General features: G+C 47.8%; 1 protein-coding gene across 1 annotated transcript in view; it reads left to right on the top strand.

Moving 5' to 3' along the window:
- Positions 1-1,752: 1,752 nt before the first annotated feature.
- The window catches only part of GALNT5 (polypeptide N-acetylgalactosaminyltransferase 5), a 66,919-nt gene continuing 43,752 nt past the window's right edge, over positions 1,753-24,919 (top strand). The window contains exon 1 of the mRNA XM_040357934.1: positions 1,753-4,196. Coding sequence (XP_040213868.1) covers positions 2,137-4,196 — 2,060 coding nt within the window. The 5' untranslated portion in view covers positions 1,753-2,136. The remainder of the gene's footprint in view (positions 4,197-24,919) is intronic.

Here is a 24,919-nt window from a genome sequence, read left to right as displayed (position 1 = left end):
CTGACCTCCTCTAAATTTAACATAGCACCGGTTCTGGAATGCAACCAGGCGCTACATATATATATATCAGGGTTGCCAACTTTCAGTAAATTTACGAACAGTTTGTAAAATCCATACTTTTTGCATCTGTCCTTGAATTTCTATTACAGACACGTAGGCTGAATGTCCGTAAATGACAGATGCAACAATTATGGATTTTACAAACTATTTGTAAATTTACTGAAAGTTGGCAACCCTGATATATATATATATATATATATATATATATATATATATATATATATATATATATATATATATATATATATATTAGGGCTGTGCAAATTAACTTTTAATTAATCGATTAATCTTTAATTTTTTTGATCGATCAAAATATTTTTGATCGATTAAAATTCTTTTGATTGGTACTCGCCTCTCCGCTGGCTTCCGGGCCTTCAGGGAGTTCCGTCGGAGATCCAGTAACGTCACGGACGACGGTGGGGCTTGCAGTGTCCATCTGAAGGGCTCCTTTGCTGTGCCTTCATATCTGCATGCCGGTGGGACCTTACTATCTGCCACACGAAAGGGCTGTTACACTTCCCTCTATCAACCTGGGATTCTACAACCATCCACTGGGAGTTGTGATAGTTCCCTTCATGGGACATCTACATGCCGACGGACTGATGTTAACCTCTCCTCATCTGAATTCAGCAGTGGTATCGTTGTACACATTTTTATACCAGTATCATACTTAGCTACATGTTTTTATGACTGCTTTTGGTACCGTTTGGTATTACTCGCACCATTTTTACAGTTTAGGTAGCTACATCGATTTTATCTCCAGTGCAATATTTATTTGGTTACCTACTTGAAGACTATAAAAGTTTTAATGCTATTCCCATTGAGCGCTGCCTTTGTGTGTTTTTTGTATCCTGCTATCCATTGTTCCAGTGGTTGGTAGCTGCACTGGGAATCAGCCTGCAAGGATATCAGCTAAAAGTAGTTGGATCTGTATGTGTGTTATAATTAATCAAAATTAGTCGATTAATCGATTTTAAAAAAACGATTAATCGAACACAAACATTTTGATCAGTAACAGCCCTAATATATATATATATATATATATATATATATATATATATATATATATATATATATATATATATCAGGGTTGCCAACTTTCAGTAAATTTACGAACAGTTTGTAAAATCCGTACTTTTTGCATCTGTCCTTGAATTTCTATTACAGACACATAGGCTGAATGTCCGTAAAGGACACTCATGGACAGATGCAACAATTATTAAAAGTCAGCAGCTGCCGTATTTGTAGCTGCTGGCTTTTAAAAAAAATATTCAGACAAACCACCGCTTTAAAGTGTATTTTTTCCCCCAAAAATTGTGTTTGAGAAACAGCTGAGCAAATACTGTGTGATGTAAAGAATTGCAATTATTATTAATCTTTTTATTCTCTGGGGCCTCTGCTAAAATATAAATAAATATATATGTGTGTGTGTGTGTGTGTGTGTGTGTGTGTGTGTGTGTGTGTGTGTATGTGTGTGTGTTTGGGGGTTCTAAGTGATTTTCTAGCAAAAATAAATAAATAAAAACAGACTTTTAGATATATGAGAGAAGTGTCAGAATTGGGCAAGCAAGTAGTTAATGAAAATTTCTGCCTTCTTTTTTACAAGCTTTCATTGAGTTTGCTGTGATATTTTGCTCCAGCAAGGAAAGAGTTATTATCCCAGCCAGGCTGACAAGGTGAGGGCTGCTCATTCACTGACACCATTTCCTCATATGTGGCTGCTTCTCAAGTTTCACTACAAGCAGGAGGGATAGGAGAAGTGCGCTGTCTGGGTGGGGAGAGTCCACGTCTGCCGCCGGGCTGCCACCTCCGCTCCGCTGGCGATCCGGGATAATAAGTAATGCGGAGGGCAGCGCTGGGAGGGCAATGATGCTGCTGGGCAGCGCGGAGCCAAGTCGCAGAGCAGCGCAGCAGGAGGAAACCCAGCGCAACGCAGCGCCGCAGCAGAGAGCCCATCGCCTCTACTAGGAGGAATGCCACGCAAGCAGCAGTGAGCCAGGCAGCCCAGGTGCCAGCTTGTGAGACCAGCTTCAGCAGTAGTGGCCCCCTGGCTCTGCCAGCCAGCAGCCCTCCAGGATGCACAGGGTAAGAAAGTATTTCCGAGGCAGTGGCAGAGCCCTGTCATTTATCTTTGTCGCCTCTGTCATCTGGCTGATCTTTGACATGGTAGCTCTGAGGTTCTCCTTTAATGAGATGAACAGCAAGCTGCACAGTGATGAACTTTTCAAAAGAGAGCAGGGGGGCTCTGAGTCCTGGAAGCCCCCGGGGAGGCTCCGAGGCAAGTGGGGCAACGGTGGGCAGCCCCGGGGCGAAGACTCCACCAAGCTTAAAGGGATATTCCACCCTCCTGGAGATGAATTGGGTAAGGTAGTTTATAAGGACTCTAACAGCATGTTCAGGCAGAGGAAAAGGACTATGAAGCCGATTGCGTTGGATAAAATGATCGCTCCCATGGGGGTACCTGGGGCCAAGTTGTCCTCCCTTGGTCTGCATGATCAGGAGCAATATAACAAGTTAAAGGCAGCAAATGTCACGCAAAGGCTGGAGGCGAAAGTTTATCTGTCAAAAGCTCCAGCAAAGGAGAATTTCATTATCAAGCAAAATGTGACAGCTTCTGTTGTGAGGGAGGGGGGGTTCCATAATGTGGACAAACTTGTAGAATCAGTCACAAGGAAGATTGGTGATTTAGAGGATCCTAAAATACTAAATGCCGGGGCCTCTAGAGATGTTGTGGGTGGCAGGGATGCAATAGGCTCTAAAGATGCATTGGAGGGCAAAGATGGTGGGGCCAAGGATGCAGAAGCCTCTAAAAAGGCTGGGGAGTCTAACCACGCTGTGGAAATCAAGGATAATGAGACCTCTAAGATTCAAGGAGATGTTAAGGGTGCAGAAGCCTCTAAAAAAGCAGGGGAGCCCCTAGACCCTAAACATGTTATAGTATCCAAGGATGAAGTAAAGTCCAAAGAGGAAAGGGCTCTTGAACATGATGCAGTGGCCAAAGATGTAGGAGACCTTAAGCCTGATATCAGAGCTTTCAAAGATACCGATAAGGTCAAGGATAAAGGCGCTGCTAAGGTTATTGTAGAAGCCAAAGATACTAGGGTCTTCAAGGATGAAGCCAAGGACAAGGAGGCAGAGGGTTCTAAGGTTCTAGTCAAGGGTCAGGAGGCAGGGGGCTCTAAGGTTGTAGTCAAGGGTCAGGATGCAGAAGGCTCTAAGGTTGTGGTCAAGGGTCAGGATGCAGAAGGCTCTAAGGTTGTAGTCAAGGGTCGGGATGCAGAGGGCTCTAAGGTTGTAGTCAAGGGTCAGGAGGCAGAGGGCTCTAAGGTTGTAGTCAAGGGTCAGGATGCAGAAGGCTCTAAGGTTGTAGTCAAGGGTCAGGATGCAGAGGGCTCTAAGGTTGTAGTCAAGGGTCAGGATGCAGAGGGCTCTAAGGTTGTGGTCAAGGGTCAGGATGCAGAGGGCTCTAAGGTTGTGGTCAAGGGTCAGGAGGCAGAGGGCTCTAAGATTGAAGGTAAGGACAAAGATGCGAAGGTCGCTAAAGTTATAGTAAAGGAAAATAATGCACTAGACTCTAAGATTGCAATAGATGACGGACCTAATGCATTACCCGCCAACAATGGATCCGTCGTCATTATAAAGAAAGCTGGTGCAGCCATTGGTGAGCCCCAAGTTCAAGAGACAGTTAAAATGTTAAACATTTCGAAGGACGCCATACTGCCAGCTACACACAGCGCGGGTGTTGATGTAAAAAACTCTAGGATTGGTTTCAAAGGAGGGATTTTAGTAGAATCAGAGAATGAGGGCGTAAAAGGAACTTTGACAAAGAATATTACACATAAGCTGGCCAATGTCAATATTAGTTCTTCCATTAATGCTGATGTGGAAAATAAACAGTTAATCCATCATGGTCAAGAGAGCAAAGTAATAGGAACCGGAATGCACAAAGTACGAACACTGGATGCAACTGTGAAACCAAGAGACCTCAAAGCTCCCGGCCAGCTTGGGAGGCCTATGCAAGTTCCTAAAGACAAGGAGCAAGAGGCAAACAAGCGGTGGAAGGAAGGAAACTTTAACGTCTATCTGAGTGACATCATCCCCCTGGATCGAGCCATCGAAGACACCAGGCCAAAAGGGTAGGAGCTGTTCTCTCCTTTCACTCTTTTTTACTATAAATGTCAGATTCACAGCTCTCAGCATATCAATGAGACTAATGAGAACTGTAATTCAGTAAGAAGAAAAAAATTGTTCCAGTGTCGCGGGAGACTAGGCCAAGAATATGCCGGGTGTTTATGTAGTGTAATGTTCACATATTACAAAAAAAAGTTAAAGTTGAACTAAAAGCAAAAGTTTTTTTTTTTTTTTAACAGGGAACACACTAACAGGAGGTAAAAGCAGAATAAGCTGAGATGATGGGTGTTGCTGCTCCTTATTTGTACAGTCAGCAGGCAGAGAGGTGACACCACTGTGTTCTCTAACAGAGAAAGAAGTGTCATCCTCTTGGCTGTACTGCAGTACCAACAATTACACTGGCAGTGAAGGGGTTAAACTGTAGGGGGGCGCTGAAGGGGTTAAGTGTGTCCTAAGGAATGATTCTAACTGTTAGGGGGCATGGCTATGAGTGACACGTCACTGATCACTGTTCCCAATGAGAGGGAGCATTCGATCAGTGACATGTCACTAGGAAGAATGGGGAGATGTTGTGTTTACACTGACATCTCCCCGTTCTTCAGCTCTGTGACCCGATCGCGGGACACCAGCGCACATCGAGTCTTCGGGTACCACGGTCACGGAGCGCGCCGGCGGCAGCGTGCGCACGCAACCACACGGCGGCAAATTAAAGGGGACGTATATATACACCCATTTGCGCAGCAGTGCCATTCTGTCGATGTAAAACATTGTGCGGCGGTCGGCAAGCAGTTAAATTTAACCATATTGCTACTCTAATGCCGCGTACACACGATCGGACATTCCGACAACAAAACCATGTTTTTTTTTCCCGATGGAATGTTGGCTCAAACTTGTGTTGCATACACACAGTCACACAAATGTTGTTGGAAATTCCGAGCTTCAAGAACACTATGACGAACCGAGAAAAATTAAGTTATAGACAATAGACAGTGCGGCTCTTCTGCTTAATTCCGAGCATGCGTGGATTTTTGTGCATCAGAATTGCATACACAGGATCGGAATTTCTGACAAGGACTTTTGTTGTGGGGAAAATTGAGAACCAGCTCTCAAACATTTGTTGTCGGAAATTCCAAAAGCAAATGTCCGATGGAGCCTACACACGGTCGGAATATCCAACCAAAAGCTCACATCGAACATTTGATGTCGGAAATTCCGATCGTGTGTACGCGGCATTAGAGGCGCTTCTCTTCTCTTTAATACTCTGTAGCTTCTGCTGAATTTTACTTCTAAATCTAAAGGGTGCTTCCATCTTAAATGGAAGCACCCTTGTGGATGCTTCCATTTGTGGATGGACATTTTATGGTTAAACAACCTGGGCACATTGCTATAAACTTTTTATATGGACAATAAAATGAAGGAAAAAACGACTAGCGACGACGTAACGAACGCGCGTACCTTCGTGGATCGCCGTAAAAGCTAATTTGCATACCCGACGCTGGAAAACGACGCGAACTCCACCCAGCGGCGGCCGAAGTATTGCATCCTAAGATCCGATGGTGTAATTCAATTACACCTGTCGGATCTTAGGGCTATCTATGCGGAACTGATTCTATGAATCAGCCGCATAGATACTCTGAGGCCTCGTACACACGACAGAGTTTCTCGGCAGAATTCACAGAGAAACTCGGTCAAAACCCGGATTCTGCCGAGAAACTCTGTCGTCTGTACACTTTTGGCTCGATGGAGCCGCCGAGGAGCTCGTCGAGAAAATAGAGAACATGTTCTCTATTTTCTCGTTGTTCTATGGGAGAAGGCGGCCCGCCGAGCTCCTCGGTGGCTTCATCCCAGAACTCGACGAGGAACTCGACGTGTTTGGCACGTCGAGTTCCTCGGCCGTGTGTACGGGGCCTCAGAGATACGACGGTGTATCAGGAGATACGCCGTCGTATCTCTTTTGTGAATCTGGCCCTTAATCCCTTATTTCCCGATTTGTTGATATTATTTTTTTTTCTATTGAACATTGGTAAAGGAGCTATAAAGTAATTTATCTGTGTATCTGCAAACTGTGCACATTGCAGATCCAACTTCTGATGGTAAAGTTGATATTCACACAGAGTTTTCACAGCTGCTACGGTAGCTAGGGATTTTTTTTACAGCTCCACTTCTAAGGTTTAAAACCCCATTCACACCTCCGCGACAAAACGCCCGACGCCGGACGCTCGTGCCGCTGGAGGGGAGAATTCCCATTGCTGTCTATGAGATGGTTCACATCTCATAGACGCCGTACGCCTGCCGCCTGAAAAAAAGTCCCGGACCCTTTTTTTCAGGCGGCATTGGCGTTCGGCCATACAAAGCAATGGGAAGGCTTTGTTGAAAAAAAAAAAAGTTACACACTCGCGGCAAAATACGCCACGTACGCGGCGTATCTTGTCGCGGAGGTGTGAATGCAAACTAAAGTACAATTAAAGGTTTAAAGTAAAATGATTTACAACTTTGTATGCAGTGCTTTACTTGCATATATGTTTACTTTATTGTTTGTTTTTATTTCACTTTTTTATTCTAGTGAATGTGTACATACAGTATGTATCACAAACCTTGCCTGGTGCTAAAACAGAGCAATGACTAAGATCAACACCTTAAGCTGACCTACTTCCAACTTTTCTGTGTCATGTCTATTTATATCACCCATATGTGTACAGAGAGACAGCTAAACCGGTGAGAAATAATATTTTACAAATATGCGGTATGGCTCGTTCAAATCTGCGGACAAGCTTTCGGTGTATAAATAGGGCCGTCTTTAAGGCAGGGCAAAAGGGGAAGCTGCCCTGGGCCCTGTCATTGTTTTGGGGCCCAAAGCAGCTGCCTCATACTTGCCAACCATCCCAGTTTAAATGATCTTGTCCCTTGAGATTATGGTACCGTGCTGTGTCCTGATATCTCAGTGTGAAGTTATGTTACTAATGCTGCTTAGCTCTGCCCTATTGTTGTGTACAGATGACTCACCTGCAGACCCTATGTTTACATGTAAACACCGACATTGATATGTAAATAGCGGCAACATTCATATGTTTATAGCTGCTGACAGCATTAGTAACATAACTTTACACTGAGATATCAGGACACAGCACGGGACTAAAACCTCAAGGGACAAGGGAATGTACACTGGGATAGTTGGCAAGTATGAGACAGCTGCTTTGGGCCCCACAACAATGACAGGGCCCAGGGCAGCTGCCCCTTTTTCCCTGCCTTAAAGACGGTCCTGACTGTAACCTCTGGCAACCAGTCGCAATCGATACCTTGCAGCTCTTTTACTAGCGGGGGGCCCGGTCTTCCACGCCGTCTTCTTCCCTCTTCTCCGGTGTCCTTCTGCCAGGCTTCTCCGCTATCTTCTTGCAGCTCTTTTACTAGCGGGGGGCCCGGTCTTCCACGCCGTCTTCTTCCCTCTTCTCCGGTGTCCTTCGGCCAGGCTTCTCCGCTATCTTCTTGCAGCTCTTTTACTAGCGGGGGGCCCGGTCTTCCACGCCGTCTTCTTCCCTCTTCTCCGGTGTCCTTCTGCCGGGCTTCTCCGCTATCTTCTTGCATCTCTTTTACTAGCGGGGGGCCCGGTCTTCCACGTTGTCTTCTTCCCTCTTCTCCGGTGTCCTTCTGCCGGGCTTCTCCGCTATCTTCTTGCATCTCTTTTACTAGCGGGGGGCCCGGTCTTCCACGTTGTCTTCTTCCCTCTTCTCCGGTGTCCTTCTGCCGGGCTTCTCCGCTATCTTCTTGCAGCTCTTTTACTAGCGGGGGGCCCAGTCTTCCACGCCGTCTTCTTCCCTCTTCTCCGGTGTCCTTCTGCCGGGCTTCTCCGCTATCTTCTTGCAGCTCTTTTACTAGCGGGGGGCCCAGTCTTCCACGCCGTCTTCTTCCCTCTTCTCCGGTGTCCTTCTGCCGGGCTTCTCCGCTATCTTCTTGCAGCTCTTTTACTAGCGGGGGGCCCGGTCTTCCACGCCGTCTTCTTCCCTCTTCTCCGGTGTCCTTCTGCCGGACTTCTCCGCTATCTTCTTGCAGCTCTTTTACTAGCGGGGGGCCCGGTCTTCCACGTCGTCTTCTTCCCTCTTCTCCGGTGTCCTTCTGCCGGGCTTCTCCGCTATTTTCTTGCAGCTCTTTTACTAGCGGGGGGCCCGGTCTTCCACGCTGTCTTCTTCCATCTTCTCCGGTGTCCTTCTGCCGGGCTTCTCCGCTATCTTCTTGCATCTCTTTTACTAGCGGGGGCCCGGTCTTCCACGTTGTCTTCTTCCCTCTTCTCCGGTGTCCTTCTGCCGGGCTTCTCCGCTATCTTCTTGCATCTCTTTTACTAGCGGGGGCCCGGTCTTCCACGCCGTCTTCGTCCCTCTTCTCCGGTGTCCTGCCGGGCTTCTCCGCTATCTTCTTGCAGCTCTTTTACTTGCGGGGGGCCCGGTATTCCACGCCATCTTCTTCCCTCTTCTCCAGTGTCCTTCTGCCGGGCTTCTCCGCTATCTTCTTGCATCTCTTTTACTAGTTGATGGGCCTTAAAGCTCTGTGGGCCCGGTCCAGGAGGTGCTCTGTGGTTGGTGGGTGTGTTGAATTTTTTTTTTTTCAACATCATTGAAATGTCAATTAATTAATGTTGCTCTGTATTTATGTATTTTTTAAAAAATGCAAGCAGTGCAAATACCTCAATTGGACACAGTATCAGCCTCTTGCAGTCCATTTACAGCAGAGCTCAGGCTGGGAGAAGGAGAGGCAACACAGGGGTATTGTAGTGTATTTAGCTGTTATATTAAGTGGTTGTAAACCCCAACTTGCACCTACAGGTAAGCCTAGATTAAGGCTTACCTGTAGGTGCAAGAAATATCTCCTTAACCTACACGGTTAAGGAGATATTTGCAATAAGGAATGTGCAGATGTCTACGGTGCATACGTGCCATAGACAACGGCGCAGGCGCACTGAGCGTGACGTTTTTTCTGAATGGCATTACAGTGTTAATGCCGTATTCCCACGCATGCGCAGGGATCTGCTGGTCCCGCACGCATGCGCAGGAGTGACATCATCGCCGCTCTGGCCAATCACAGCACCGGAGCTGCGATAACAGGAAGCAACTACGAGTGGACATGGTGGCGGCGGTGGACGGGACCGAGGAGGACTTCGGGAGCTTTGATCGCAGGTAAGTACCACATAATGAGCTAGTATGCTGTGCAAAAAAAGTGAGCTTTTGGTCGGAAATTCCGACCGTGTGTAGGCACCATGGGACATTTTCTGACGGAAATTCAGATCGTTTGTGTGCAATTCCGACGCACAAAAAAACACGCATGCTCAGAATCAATTTGACACGTGCTTGGAATTATTGAACTTAATTTTTCTCGGCTTGTTGTAATGTTCTTGACGATTGGAATTTGAGACAACATTTGTGTGACCGTGTGTATGCAACACAAGTCTGAGCCAAAATTCCGTCGGAAAAAAATCCATGGTTTTCTTGTCAGAATTTCCGATCGTGTGTACGCGGCAGGAAAAAAAAGATTTTTTTTCCCAACGTAATTCCTTTCCAGTCTGACTTGCATACACACGTGCAAAAAAACGTCCGACCAAAGAGCGGTAACGTTCACCGCGTACGACGGGACTATAAAGGGGAAGTTCCTTTCAAATGGCGACACCCTTTCGGCTGCTTTTGGGCTGCATACTTGATTCTGAGCATGCGCATTTTTTTTCCCTCGGAAAAGCATACACACAACCGTTTTTCGAGACGAGAAAAAAACTGACGGGAAACACTTTGAGGAAAAAGAGAGCTGGTTTAAATTTTTTTGGGGGGCATTTTTTTTCGTCAAGAAAACTGCTAGGGAGCATACACACGACCAGTTTTCACGACCAATATAAAAAATGGCAGTTTTCTCGTCATGAAAACCGGTCGTGTGTACGAGGCATAAGCTGTAAGGGGTTAGATGCGATCCCTTTTGTGATGACCCTGATTACTATAATGCCCCGTACACACGACCGTTTTTCATGTCATGGGAAAAAAACAATGGGCTAGATTCAGCAATGATTTACGCCGGCGTATCTATAGATGCGCCGCGTAAATTCAAAGCTGCGCCGGCATATCTTTTTTCTGTATTCAGAAAGCAAGATACGCCGACATTAGCCTAAGATCCGACTGGCGTAAGTCTCTTACACCGTCGTATCTTAGGGTGCATATTTACGCTGGCCGCTAGGTGGCTCTTCCATCGTTTTCGGCATAGAATATGCAAATTACCTAGATACGCCAATTCACAAATTTACGTATGCCCGGCGCTATTTTTTTACGTAGTTTACGTTAGGCTTTTTCGGCGTAAGGATGCTCCTGCTATTAGGAGGCGTACGTAATGTTAAGTATGGACGTCGTTGCCGCATCGAATTTTGAATTTTTTACGTCATTTGCGTAAGTCGTTCGCGAATAGGGCTGGACGTAATTTACGTTCACGTCGAAACCAATGACGTCCTTGCAGGGTACTTTGGAGCAATGCACACTGGGAAATTCCCCGGGCGGCGCATGGGAAAAACGTCAATCACGTCGGGTCACCAAGAATTAACATAAAACACGCCCCCTCATCCTCATTTGAATTACGCTCGCTTACGCCGTCCCCATTTACGCTACGCCGCTGTAACTTAGAAGGCAAGTGCTTTGTGAATACAGCACTTGCCTCTTTAACTTACGGCGGCGTAGCGTAAATACGATACGATGCGCCGCCGTAACAATGCACGCCCCTACCTGAATTTAGCCCAAAGTTTTTCTTGAATGAATGAAAACTTATATAGCGCAGCACATGCGAATTTAATCGCCTCTTGACGTGATTCCTCTCAAGCCTGCCTTGCATACACACGATCGTGATAAAAAATGCTCGAGCAAAGCGCGGTGACGTACAACACGTACGACGGCACTATAAAGGGGAAGTTCTATTTGAATGGCGCCACCCTTTGGGCTGATTATGCAAATTTCCCTTCTCATAACTTGCTTCTGAGCATGCACGTTTTTTTTCCGCGTCGTTAAAGCCTACACACGACCATTTTCACGACGAGAAAAACGACGACGTGTGTATGCGGCATCGTGGATTAAACCAGTCTGACAAGTAAATAGAAATCCCATAATTGAAATGTTTATTTGATATACAAGAGGTGATTGGGAGAAATCCAAAAAGTGGCCTCAATAATCCAAAAATCTCCTTAATGATTTTAAACTGTTATTGTCCTTACTAGACCCATCCCATCATTAATTCGGCATTGTTGTTTTTCCTGTTTTACTGGTGGCTGTGTTGGGTGTTTTTGCTGTGTTCATATTGTGGAGTATGTTTGTTTTCAGGGAAGTCTTTCTTTAGTGTAATTGGTGGATGGAGGAGATTGCAAGAGTGAGGCCTCGTACACACGACCGTTTTCCTCGACAGAATCCATCAAGAAACTTGGTGGCAGAGCTTTTTTGCCGAGGTCGTGTGTATGCTTTTCATCGAGAAAACTGTCGAGGAACTCGACGAGGAAAAAAGAGAACAAGTTCTCTTTTTCCTCGTCGGGAGTCTCAATTTCCTCGTCGTGTTCCTCGTCGGGCTGGTTTTCGACGAGAAACATGTTCGTGTGTATGCTTAGAAACCCGCGCATGCTCAGAATAAAGTATGAGACGGGAGCGCACCTTCGGTAAAAGTAGCGTTTGTAATGGAGATAGCACATTCGTCACGCTGTAACAGACTGAAAAGTGCAAATCGTCTCCGACCAAACTTTTACTTAACGCGCAGTAACACGAGATTAGCAAAAGCAGCCCCAAGGGTGGCGCCAGTGGAATCGAACTTCCCCTGCCGTTGTATGTGTTGTACATCACCGCGTTTGAGAACGAGGAGATTTTGTCTTGACAGTGTGTACGCAAAGAAAGCTTGTCAAGTTTCTCGACAAGCCTAACAAGGAACTCGTCGAGGAAAACTATAGGCCAGATTCTCATAGAATCGGCGGCGGGGTAGTGTAAGCCATTTACACCACGCCACCGCAACTTACTGGAGCAAGTGCCATATTCTCCAAGCACTTGCTCCGTAATTTGCGGCCAGGGCCGGCGCTACCACTAGGCAGATTAGGCAGTCGCCTAGAGCGCACTGCCGCCTAGAGCGCAGCCACGGCCGCTGGCTTAACTACACTCTACTGGGAGGAGAGGGTGCCTGGAGCATATCAATGTGCCCCGTCCTCTACCCGGCTGTCAAGCAGCATGTGTGTGGCTGCGCGGCAATCAGCAGCACCCTTGGGGGGGCGTGGGCGGCTGGGCATCCATCGCTATATTGGCAGTGAACAGCGAGGGGCCAGCCGACTTGAGCGCAGATAAGCCCGGGATTCGGGAGAAGAGCTCCACCATGGCACCGCCTCCTCCTTGACCTCGTCCCCTGACCCCGCCTCCCCAGGAGACAAGCGGGCACAGCGTACCCCATGCTGCCATCAGAGCATGGACTGCTCCAAGTTCCTCTACATGCTCTGATGTGAGGACCGAAGCTGGAGGACAGACAGGCTCGCCGCTCACTGGGGGCACAGAGGACGGGCAGGACTCAGGCTGCTGAGCCTGCGGGAGCCACTGGAATTGGACGGATTGTGCAGGAGACTGACATAATTGCATGGAAGGTACTGTCTGTCGTCAAACACACCTGCAGACAGAGACTGGGACAGAGGTGGGATTGCAGGGACAGGGCTAGGAGTCTCTTATCTCCCCCCAACTCCCCCTCCCTTTCTCAAGCCCCCTCCCCTCTTTCTAAGCCCCCCCTCTCAGTCCTCCCCTCTCGATCAGCCCCCTCCCTATACCCTCAGCCATCCCTATACCCTCAGCCATCCCTATACCCTCAGCCATCCCTATACCCTCAGCCCTCCCTATACCCTCAGCCATCCCTATACCCTCAGCCATCCCTATACCCTCAGCCATCCCTATACCCTCAGCCATCCCTATACCCTCAGCCATCCCTATACCCTCAGCCATCCCTATACCCTCAGCCCTCCCTATACCCTCAGCCATCCCTATACCCTCAGCCCTCCCTATACCCTCAGCCATCCCTATACCCTCAGCCCTCCCTATACCCTCAGCCCTCCCTATACCCTCAGCCAGCCATCCCTATACCCTCAGCCAGCCATCCCTATACCCTCAGCCCTCCCTATACCCTCAGCCCTCCCTATACCCTCAGCCATCCCTATACCCTCAGCCATCCATCCCTATACCCTCAGCCCTCCCTATACCCTCAGCCCTCCCTATACCCTCAGCCCTCCCTATACCCTCAGCCCTCCCTATACCCTCAGCCAGCCCTCCCTATTTTCTCAACCCCCTCTCTCTCTAAGCCCCTCCCTTTTCTCCTAGCCCTCCCTATTCTGTCAGCCCCCCTCCCTATTCTCTCAGCCCCCCTTTAGCCCACCTGTCTATTAACCCACCCATCTCTATCAGCCCCCCTCTCTTAGCCCTCCCTCCATTCTTAGCACTCCCTCTCTCAGCCCCCACTCTCCTAACACCCCCTCTCTCTTAGCCCCCCCCTCTCCCTCTCTCTCAGCCCCCCTCTCCCTCCTACCTCTCTCTCAGCCCTCCCTCCCTCCTACCTACCTCTCTCTCAGCCCTCCCTCCCTCCTACCTCTCTCTCTCAGCCCTCTCTCCCTCCTACCTCTCTCTCTCTCTCTCTCTCTCTCTCTCTCTCTCTCTCTCTCTCTCTCTCTCTCAGCCCCCCCTCCCTCCTACCTACCTCTCTCTCTCAGCCCTCCCTCTCTCCTACCTACCTCTCTCTCTCTCAGCCCTCCCTCCCTCCTACCTCTCTCTCTCAGCCCTCCCTCTCTCCTACCTACCTCTCTCTCTCAGCCCTCCCTCTCTCCTACCTACCTCTCTCTCTCTCTCAGCCCTCCCTCTCTCCTACCTACCTCTCTCTCTCAGCCCTCCCTCTCTCCTACCTACCTCTCTCTCAGCCCTCCCTCCCTCCTACCTCTCTCTCTCTCTCTCTCTCACACACAGCCCTCTCTCCCTCCTACCTCTCTCTCTCTCTCTCTCTCTCTCTCTCTCTCTCTCTCTCTCTCTCTCTCTCTCTCAGCCCTCCCTCTCTCCTACCTACCTCTCTCTCTCAGCCCTCCCTCTCTCCTACCTACCTCTCTCTCTCAGCCCTCCCTCCTACCTCTCTCTCTCAGCCCTCCCTCCCTCCTACCTACCTCTCTCATGACCCCATCTCTCTCAGCCCCCTCTCTTAGCTCTCCCTCCTCTCTTAGCCTTCCCTTAATTCTTAGCCAGCCCTCCCTCTCTCAGCCCCCACTCTCTCAACCCCTCTTCTTTCAAAGTCTCCCTCTTTTACAGCCCCCCTCTCCCCTCCTCCCCAATTAGCTGGTCGTGCCTAGGGCACAAAATTGGCTAGCACTGGCCCTTGTCAGGTAGGTCAGTGAATGTGTCAAGTCACATGTGTTACAAGGGCAAAGGGGGTGGAGTCAGGGGCAGAGCCAAAGTGGGGGGCGCCAAAATGAGGTTTCGCCTAGGGTGTCAAAAATCCTTGCACCAGCCCTGTTTGCGGCGGCGTAGTGTAAATGGCCCGGCGTATGGCTGCGTAATTCAAAGGGGGCGGCTTGTATTCGAATTAAGCGCGCCCCCGCGCCGATCGAACTGTGCATGCGCCGGGCGGAAAAATAGCCCAGTGCGCATGCTCCAGCTCACGACGGAAAACGTCAATGACGCCGACGTGAGCGTCATTGACGTAAAGTCGTATTCGCGAACGACTTAGTAAAACGACGTAACCGACGGAAAAAGACGACGCTGTCCCGAGGCCATACTTAACATGGCATACGACGGACCTTTGTAAACTTACCCCTCATATAGCAGGGGTAAGTTTACGCTTACGGAAATGTCGTAAATTCACTGCGTCGACCGCGCGTACGCTCGGGAATCTCGCGTAAATAGCTAATTTGCATAGACAGGGAAAACGGCGAGGCGACACCTAGCGGCGGGAAAAAAAATTGCATTTAAGATCTGACAGCGTAAGAGCCTTACGCCTGTCAGATCTAATGGATATCTATGCGTAACTGATTCTAAGAATCAGTCGCATAGATACGACAGCCCAGATTAGGACTTACGATGGCGCAAATGGCGTTGCGCCGTCGTAAGCCCTTTGAGAATCTGGGCCTATGTGTCTTTTCCGACGAGTTCCTTGGTTGTGTGTACGAGGCCTGACGCCATTCTAGGGAGAACGTGTCATTCCGAGCGCTCTGCGAGGGAAAATACGAATGACAAATATACCTAATGAGTGTAGATTAAGTGATATGAATTTTCTATCGCCATAATGAAGTCCATGCACACACATTGTTTCTGTTAGTTCTTTATTTGATGTTTTTATAGTCATAATAAATAGAGGAATGCAATAAAGAATTGGCAACATTTTCTTGCAGTGTGGCCCTTTGGAAGGTTCTGCACGGCATTCAAAAAGCTCCGCCTCCAGTTTTGGTAGATTTAGTAAGAACAATGGAGTATCGGCCGTGATATTTTTGTTATTTGCAACATCAAAATTTTCAGGACAAGCTTTCAGGGTGTGCCCCCTTCTTCAAGGCCCAAGCAGTACAGAAATAAGTGATACATTAAGACTTTTCCCTTTTTTTTTAACCACCTCAATACCAGGCACTTTCCCCCCTTCCTGCCCAGGCCAATTTTCAGCTTTCTGCGCTGTCGCTGTTTAAATGACAATTGCGCGGTCATGCTACATTGTACCCAAACCAAATTTTTATAATTTTGTTCCCACAAATCAAGCTTTCTTTTGGTGGTATTTGATCGCCGCTGTGGTTTTTATTTTTTGCTATACAAATAAAAAAATACTTTACATTTTGAAAAAAAAAATGCTTAGTTTCTGTTATAACATTTTGTAAATACTGTATATACTCGAGTATAAGCCAAGTTTTTTCAGCAAATTTTTTTGTGTGCTGAAAATGCCCCCCTCGGCTTATACTCGAGTCACCTTTTTGTGCCTGATCTCCTGGACTTTGGGGACCCGGTACCGGCCGGCCATAGGTCCCCTGGACCCCAAACTTGGCACACATGTAAGCCCACTCTGAGAAGTTTGTTGTCTGGGGGACCTACGACCGGGGAGCAGGAATTTTTCAAAGCTGGGCACCCCTTTCTATAGACTCCTATGTTAAACATCAGTCTAGTCATGGGCACAGTGAGGCATGGGCACAGTGAGGCATGCACATGGACACAGTGAGGCATGCACATGGACACCCTAGGCCAGTGATGGCGAACCTTGGCACTCCAGATGTTTTGGAACTACATTTCCCATGATGCTCATGCATTCTGTAGTGTAGGTGAGCATCATGGGAAATGTAGTTCCAAAACATATGGAGTGCCAAGGTTCGCCATCACTGCCCTAGGCTTATACTCGAGTCAATACGTTTTACTATTTTTTTGTGGTAAAATTAGGTGCCTCGGCTTATATTTGGGTGTCGGCTTATACTCAAGTATATACGGTACGTATGTTTTCTCCTTCACTGATGGGCACTGATGAGGCTGCACTGATTAGCGCGGATGAGGTGGCATTGATGATGGGCACTGATATGCGACATTGATGGGCACTGATAGGTCTCACTGATATGCAGCACTGATGGGCACTCAAAGGCGGCACAGATGGGCACTCATAGGTGGCATTGATAGGTGACACTGATGGGCACTGATGGGTATTTATAGGTGGCACTGATGGGCATGGATGGGCACTGATAGGTGGCACTGATGGACACTGATGAATGGCACTGATTGATGGCACTGATGGGCTTCACTTATTAGTAGGCACTGGCAGGTATTGCTGTTGGGCACTGATTGACATCATGTATGGGCACACAATGCCACCCATGGCGACCAGCAATGCCATCCCTTGTGGTCATCAGTGGTGGCCATCCTTGGTGGTCCTGGTAGCATCCCTGGTGGTCCTTGGTGGGCATCCACCGGGGGGTTGTGCTGATAAACAATCAGCACAGACCCCCCGAGTCAGGAGAGCAGCCTGTTCGGCTCTCCTCTTCTCGTGTCTGTCAGGCGTGAGTGAGGAAAAGCCAATTACTGCCTCTTTCTGTTTACATCGTGATTAGCCTTGATTGCACAGGGCTGTTCAAGTGGTAAAGAGTCTTCGTCAGGGTCTCTTTACCTAGATCAGAGTTGTGGTGTGTCAGAGTGACATGGATCACCGCAATGCGCGCCCCCGGCTTGTTATCCTGATCACATCATATGACGTCCGATCAGGATAACACAACCACTTTGCCGCCGTCATTTTGCTATATGGCGGGCGGCAAGTTGTTAATATATACATTTTCTTTGTCTCTTTTTTTTACTCTTTGTCTGATGGGAATCTATGTTTGTTCCAAGCATGTTTGAATCCACTAACTGGCTCATTACCTCTGCTGGAAATCTATTCCAAGCATCAACTACCCTTTTCGGTAAAATATCTTCTTATAGTTTAGTGGTGCTATTATTGCATCAAATTCAAATATAATTACCTCCAGTTTGTAGATAAGGAATCTAGGGATAATTAAAGTGGTTCTAAAGGCACACATTTTTTTTTTACCTCAATACATTCTATGCATTAAGATAAATAACCTTCTGCATGCAGCAGTCCCCCTCGGCTCCCCTAATACTTACCAGAGCCTCATCTTGATCCAGCGATTTTGCACGAGAGCCTCAACTGTCCGGGACTCTCCCTTCTGATTGGCTGAGACACAGCAGCGGGTGCCATTGGCTCAATCAAAGTCAGTGAGCCAATGGGGAGAGAGGGGGGGGGGCAGAATGGACAGAGCAGCGGCTGCCCCCGATATCAAGCTGTTTGCTGTGGGGGCACTAGGCAGGTGGGAGGAGCCCGGAGCACCGGCGAGGGACCAGAGAAGAGGAGGATTAGGGCTGCTCTGTGCAAAACTATTACATAGAGCAGGTAAGTATAACATGTTTGTAATTTTAAAAACAAAAAAAAAACACAACAAGACTTTAATATCACTTAACCACTTCCGGACCGCCGCATGTACATTTACGTCGGCAGAATGGCACGGACAGGCACATTGGCGTACCTGTACGTCCCTGCCTAGACGTGGTTTGGGGGTCCGATCGGAAACCCCCCCTGTGCATGCGGTGGTTCCCGTGGCTTCAGGAGCGATCCGGGACGAGGGCGCGGCTATTCGTTTCTAGCCGCCCCCTCGCGATCGCTCCCCGGAGCTGAAGAACGGGGAGAGCCGTATGTAAACACGGCTTCCTCGTGCTTCACTGTGGCAGCTGCATCGATCGAGTGATCCCTTTTATAGGGAGACTCGATCGATGACGTCAGACCTACAGCCACACTCCCCTACAGTTGTAAACACATACTAGGTGAACCTGAACTCCTTCAGCGCCCCCTTGTGGTTAACTCCCAAACTGCAACTGTCATTTTCACAATAAACAATGCAATTTAAATGCATTTTTTGCTGTGAAAATGACAATGGTCCCAAAAATGTGTCAAAATTGTCCAAAGTGTCCGCCATAATGTCGCAGTCACGAAAAAAATCGCTGATCGCCGCCATTAGTAGTAAAAAAAATAAAATAATAAAACTATCCCCTATTTTGTAAATGCTATAAATTTTGCGCAAACCAATCGATAAACGCTTATTGCGATTTTTTTTTACCAAAAATAGGTAGAAGAATACGTATCGGCCTAAACTGAGGGGAAAAAAATGTTATATATGTTTTTGGGGATATTTATTATAGCAAAAAGTAAAAAATATTGCATTTTTTTCAAAATTGTCGCTCTATTTTTGTTTATAGCGCAAAAAATAAAAACCGCAGAGGTGATCAAATACCACCAAAAGAAAGCTCTATTTGTGGGGAAAAAAGGACGCCAATTTTGTTTGGGAGCCACGTCGCATGACCGCGCAATTGTCTGTTAAAGCGACGCAGTGCCGAATTGTAAAAACCCCTTGGGTCATTTAGCAGCCTGTTGGTCTGGTCCTTAAGTGGTTAATACGCAAACTGCAACTCACTTATGTCTTTCAGTCTGTGCATACTTTGTACATTCTGGACATAGATGGATTGAAATTCAGCCAGTTCAGCATGGAACTGCCAAAGTTTGATCCATCCATGGGCAGGCTGATTGTACACAAGTCGAACTCTTGATCATTTTCTGTACAACCAGCCTGTGGACCATCGGGCCTCTTACAGGTGTAATGCCTGTACCCCCCTGATGGCGGCCCTGTGCTGATGAGTGTATTCTGATGTCAGAATACAACAGTTCAGCAGAGATAGATTCCCCATCCACATTGAATGCGTGGATGGGGGAATCAAGTCATTTCTTTTTTGTTCAACCTGCTCATATATCTTGAGGGGACAGCAAATTTACACTGTTATACAAGCTGTACACTCACTACTTTACATTGTAGCAAAGTGTCATTTCTTCAGTGTTGTCACTGTGAGGGGTGTACTCACTTGTGAGATATGATATGATATACCGTATTTATCGCGGTATAACGCGCTCCCGCGTATACCGCGCACCCCTAAAGTGACCCCCAATCCTGTGGAAAAAAAGTTATTTTTGTACTTACAGTTTTGGTGTCTTCCGCGGCGTCCATCGGCGGCCTCGTCGGGTCCGGCGTCCTTCTGCGGCTTCGGGTGTCCTTCTGCGGCTTCGGTGTCCTTCTGCGGCAGGTCCGGTGTCCTCTTCGGCGTGTCCGGTGTCCTCTTCGGCGTGTCCGGTGTCCTCTTCGGCGGGTCCGGTGTCCTCTTCGGCGGGTCCGGTGTCTTCTTCGGCGGGTCCGGTGTCCTCTTCTGCGTGTCCGGTGTCCTCTTCGGCGGGTCCGGTGTCTTCTTCTGCGTGTCCGGTGTCCTCTTCGGCGGGTCCGGTGTCCTCTTCTGCGGGTCCGGTGTCCTCTTCGGCGGGTCCGGTGTCCTCTTCTGCGGGTCCGGTGTCCTCTTCGGCGGGTCCGGTGTCCTCTTCGGCTGGTCCGGTGTCTTCTTCGGCGGGTCCGGTGTCCTCTTCGGCGGGTCCGGTGTCTTCTTCGGCGGGTCCGGTGTCTTCTTCGGCGAGTCCGGCGTCCTTCTGCGGCGTCCTCGCGTCCTCCCCGCTCGTTTCCCGCGCCGAGTTTTGAATACTGCGAGTTTTCATATACCGAGCGCAGTACACTCGGGCAGGCTCGGCAACTGTCGCGCTCACGTCCTGTACGTCCAGGACGTGACCGCGGAAGAAGCCGAGACTGGCCGAATATACCCGAGTGTACTGCGCTCGGTATATGTCGGCGCAGTATTCAAAACTCGGCGCGGGAAAGCGGGTATCGGCGTATATCGCGCACCCACGATTTTGCCCTGATTTTCAGGGCAAAAAAGTGCGCGATATACGCAGATAAATACGGTATATATATATTATCCTTTTTTTTTTCACTTAGAAGTCTGTCTTCCTGCAGACAGGAATTCCAGCAGCAGATTTTCTCTGCGGTCAGTAAACTATGTGTTGTATGATCTCTTTCTAATGAGGTACAGACAGCAAGACTTGTGAAATGCCATATGGAATAAAGATCATAGGAGCATCGAAAATGACAAAAACATTACATTCTAGCCACTCCTTCACCACCTAAATGATATAAAACATGGAGCCTGGAAAATAAGGCTTTACTAGTACTCATCTCCATTTACTGTGTGGCAGAGCTGTGTGAAATTCAGGAATGAATGGACAAAAACACAAAGGGCCAGATTCTCAGAAGAAGTACGCCGGCGTATCTGCTGATACTCCGGCATACTTTCAAATTTGCCGCGTCGTATCTTTAGTTTGAATCCTCAAACCAAGATAAGACGGCTTTTGGCTTCGATCCGACAGGCGTACGGCTTCGTACGCCTTCGGATCGTAGGTGTAATACTTCGGCGCCCGCTGGATGGAGTTTGCGTAGTTTTCCGCGTCGGGTATGCTATGCTAGCTTTTTCCGGCGATTCACAAAGGTACGCGCGGCCGTCGCATTCTCCCTTGGGGCTGCTTTTGCTAATCTCATGTAACTGCGTGTTCAGTAAAAGTTTGGTGAGAGACGATTCGCGCTTTTTAGTCTGTTACAGCGTGACGAATGTGCTATCTCCATTACGAACGCTACTTTTACCGAAGGTGCGCTCCCGTCTAATACTTTATTCTGAGCATGCACGGGTTTCTAAGCATACACACAAACGTGTTTCTCATTGTAAACCAGCCCGACGAGAAACACGGCGAGGAAATTGAGACTCCCGACGAGAAAAAAGAGAACATGTTGGGCCAGATTCAGATAGGTCAGCGGGTCTTTAGATCTGATTTACGATACGCCGCCGCAAGTTTTTGAGGCAAGTGCTTTATTCAGAAAGCACTTGCCTCTAAAGTTGCGGCGGCGTATCGTAAATCCCCCGGCGGAATTCAAATTCCGCGGCTAGGGGGTAACATTTAAATCAGGCGCGTCCCCGCGCCGAACGAACTGCGCATGCGCCGTCCGCTATATTTCCCAGCGTGCATTGCTCTAAATTACGTCGCTAGGACGTCATTGGTTTCGACGTGAACGTAAATTACGTCCATCCGTATTCCCGAATGACTTACGTAAACGACGTAAACAATTCAAAACTCGGCGCGGGAACGACGGCCATACTTAACATAGGATACCCCTCACATAGCAGGGGTAACTATACGCCAGAAAAAGCCGAATGCAAACGACGTAAAAAAAATGCGCCGTGTGGTCGTTCGTTTCTGAATCGGCGGATTTTCCTCATTTGCATATTTGTTGCGTAAAAAAAACGAAACGCCACCTAGCGGCCGGCCTGGAATTGCAGCCTAAGATCCGACGGTGTAAGTCACTTACATCTATCGGATCTTAGGGAGATCCAGGGCTTTTTTTCAGGGGGAACTTGGGGGAACTCAGTTCCACCACCTTTGGCTCAGACCCTTTGGTGCTTGCTCACCACAATCACTTGTAAACACAGAAGTCTGGTTTCTGTGTTTACAAGTGACAGCTCTGCACTCTGTGTGTAAGCCCATGAACTCTACACTCTGTATGTAATGCAATCCTGGTATTTAATGCCCCTTTAAGACCCTTCTACTGTTTGTGAAATTTGAACGGGTCGTGGTTGAGTTCCTGCACCTATTTTCTGACAAAAAAAGCTCTGGGGAGATCTATGCGGAACCTGATTCTATGAATCAGGCGCATAGATCCGACCGATGGAACTCAGAGATACGCCGTCGTATCTCTATCTGAATCTGCCCCGTTCTCTTTTTTTCTCGTCGAGATCCACGAGAAAAACATACACACGACCGTTTTTCTTGGCAAAAAAGCTCTGGCAGCATTTTTCTTGATGGATTTTGCCGAGGAAAACAGTCGTGTGTACGAGGCGTCCCAAGGATTCAGCAATGCAAAAAACAACAATGACAATCAATGCAAAATCCAGTAATCAGTACCAACCAAATTTGAATTCCCTGTGAGATCAGCACACTATGACTATGGATGGATATGTACTATTCTATATACAGCACTCTGTATGAGACCGGAACCCTGTCATGGCAGGTGTTATTTACACAGCAGAGAGGATTAGTATTGGGCGATCCTCCCATCAGAGGAGATAGCAGAACATTGTGTGATCGGGTTGTAGGAGTTTCCCATGAAGCAGGTGTGATAGTATGTGTCACTTTCCACGCACTTCATGGTGACATCACACTACAGGGAGAGATAAGGCAGAAGGCTGCCCTGTGTACCTTCCGTGTGAGAAGGCCACCATAATGTCACTCCGGCCTATAATGAGTCATGCTGAGGGAATTAGCTATAAGCTGCCAGAAAACAGAGGGCTGTGTGTAGTGGGAAGGCCGGGATTTCCATCTCACACCACATTACCCATAATCTGAGACAAGCTCTGACAAGCAGCCTGCAGAGGATGAGGACATCTGCATATTCATATGCATGACATCAATGGGAAATATTATTTTCTATATTAAATGTGTTTTTTTTAACCGTATATACTGGAGTATAAGCCGACCCGACCTCTCAAACATTTGTTGTTGGAATGTCTGACAGCAAATGTCCGATGGAGCCTACACACGGTCGGATTTTCCGACAACAAGCTCACATCGAACATTTGTAGTCGGAATGTCCGATCGTGTGTACGCAACATTACTGTGCGGATGGGCTACCACTGTCATGTCACTAGGCAGAACAGGGAAATGCCTTGTTTACATACGATTTCTGCCTCTCCTCACCGTAATCGCGGCCCGGCTGCGAACATTGGGCACACTCCCAAGGCACGCGGCGGGCGCGAGTGTGCCTGCTAGCCGGCAAATTCAAAAGGGACATCCAGGTATGCCCATTTGCCTGTCCGTGCCATTCTGCCGAAATATATGGGCGTGCGTCGGTCGGAAAGCGGTTAAAATGGTTATAAACCCTTTCGTATACTCAATGAAGTGACTGGCCTTAGCTGATACACGGAGATTAAACAAATCCTCCTGCATAAGTTGTACCTGTTTTTCTGCAGTCTTCTTTTCTCTACATTCGTTCAAAGTGCAGAATTGCTAAAGCAAAGTTCTGGCTGAAATATGACTTTTAAGATAAAAGTACCCCTACAATACTCATGTCTCGTGCAATGTAACAAAGGTATGCTGTAAACTATGCCCAGTTTTCTATCTGTGCAGCATTGTTTTCTTACTTTGTGAAGATTCTGCACAGCGTGGCCAATGCTAACCAGCATGCACCTGCCGATCTCATGCATTTGCAATGCGGTGCAATTTTGGAGCACTAATGTGCATACTCAGAGATTACCCAACATGGACAAGCAGCAAAATACAAGGATGAAATACATACAAGGGGGCTATTTTATCTGCCAAATACTTTGCGCCAGATTCACAGACATTTGCGGCGGCGTAACGTATAGCATTTACGTTACACCGCCACAAGTTTTACGGGCACGTGCTTGATTCACAAAGCACTTGCCTGTAAAGTTGCGGCGGCGTAGCGTAAATCCCTCCGGCGCAAGCCCGCCTAATTCAAATGGGGCGTGGGTCATTTAAATTAGGCGCGTTCTCGCACCGAACGTACTGCGCATGCTCCGTTTTGAAATTTCCTGCTGTGCTTTGCGTGAAATTACGTCGCACCGGCGTGATTTTTTGAACGCCGACGTGAGTTACGTCCTTTCCTATTCACAGACGACTTACGCAAAAAAAAAAAATTTAAAATTCGACGCAGGAACGACGGCCATACTTTAACATGGCAAGTCTATCTATACGCCTTAGAATAGCAGCTTTAACTATACGCCGGGAAAAGCCGACTTCCTCGGAAAAATAGAGAACCAGTTCTCAAACTTTTGCTGGCAGAAATTCCAACAGCAAAAGTCCGATGAAGCATACACACAGTCGGAATATCCGACGAAAAGCTCACATCAGACTTTTTCTGGTGGAAATTCCGACCGTGTGTACGGGGCATAAGAATATTTAAGGCAGCCATTACATTCAAGAATTGGAAAGCTGCAATATTGTTTGCTTTTGAGTTGAATAGAACGGCTCCATGCACACTGAAGCTGATAAAAGCTATAAAAACACGCCAGTAGCTTTGCAGGGAGCCTTTCAAAGTTTTTTTGCGTTTTTGCAGCGTTTTTGCGGCGTTTTTCAGTGTAGTTTTTTTTTTTTTTTATTTATTTATTTTTTTCAATGGATTAAAAAACGCTAAAAAACGTTGCGTTTTTGAGCGGGTTTTCTGCGTTTTTCAGCGTTTTGCATTTTGAGCGTTTTTTCCCCGCCAAAAAACGGCACTTTGAACGCAAATTTC

This window comes from Rana temporaria, chromosome 6, assembly GCF_905171775.1.
Source record: "Rana temporaria chromosome 6, aRanTem1.1, whole genome shotgun sequence".
NCBI lineage: Eukaryota > Metazoa > Chordata > Amphibia > Anura > Ranidae > Rana > Rana temporaria.
Note: the sequence above shows the minus strand (reverse complement) of the source record. Positions and strands in the feature narration are given on the sequence as shown.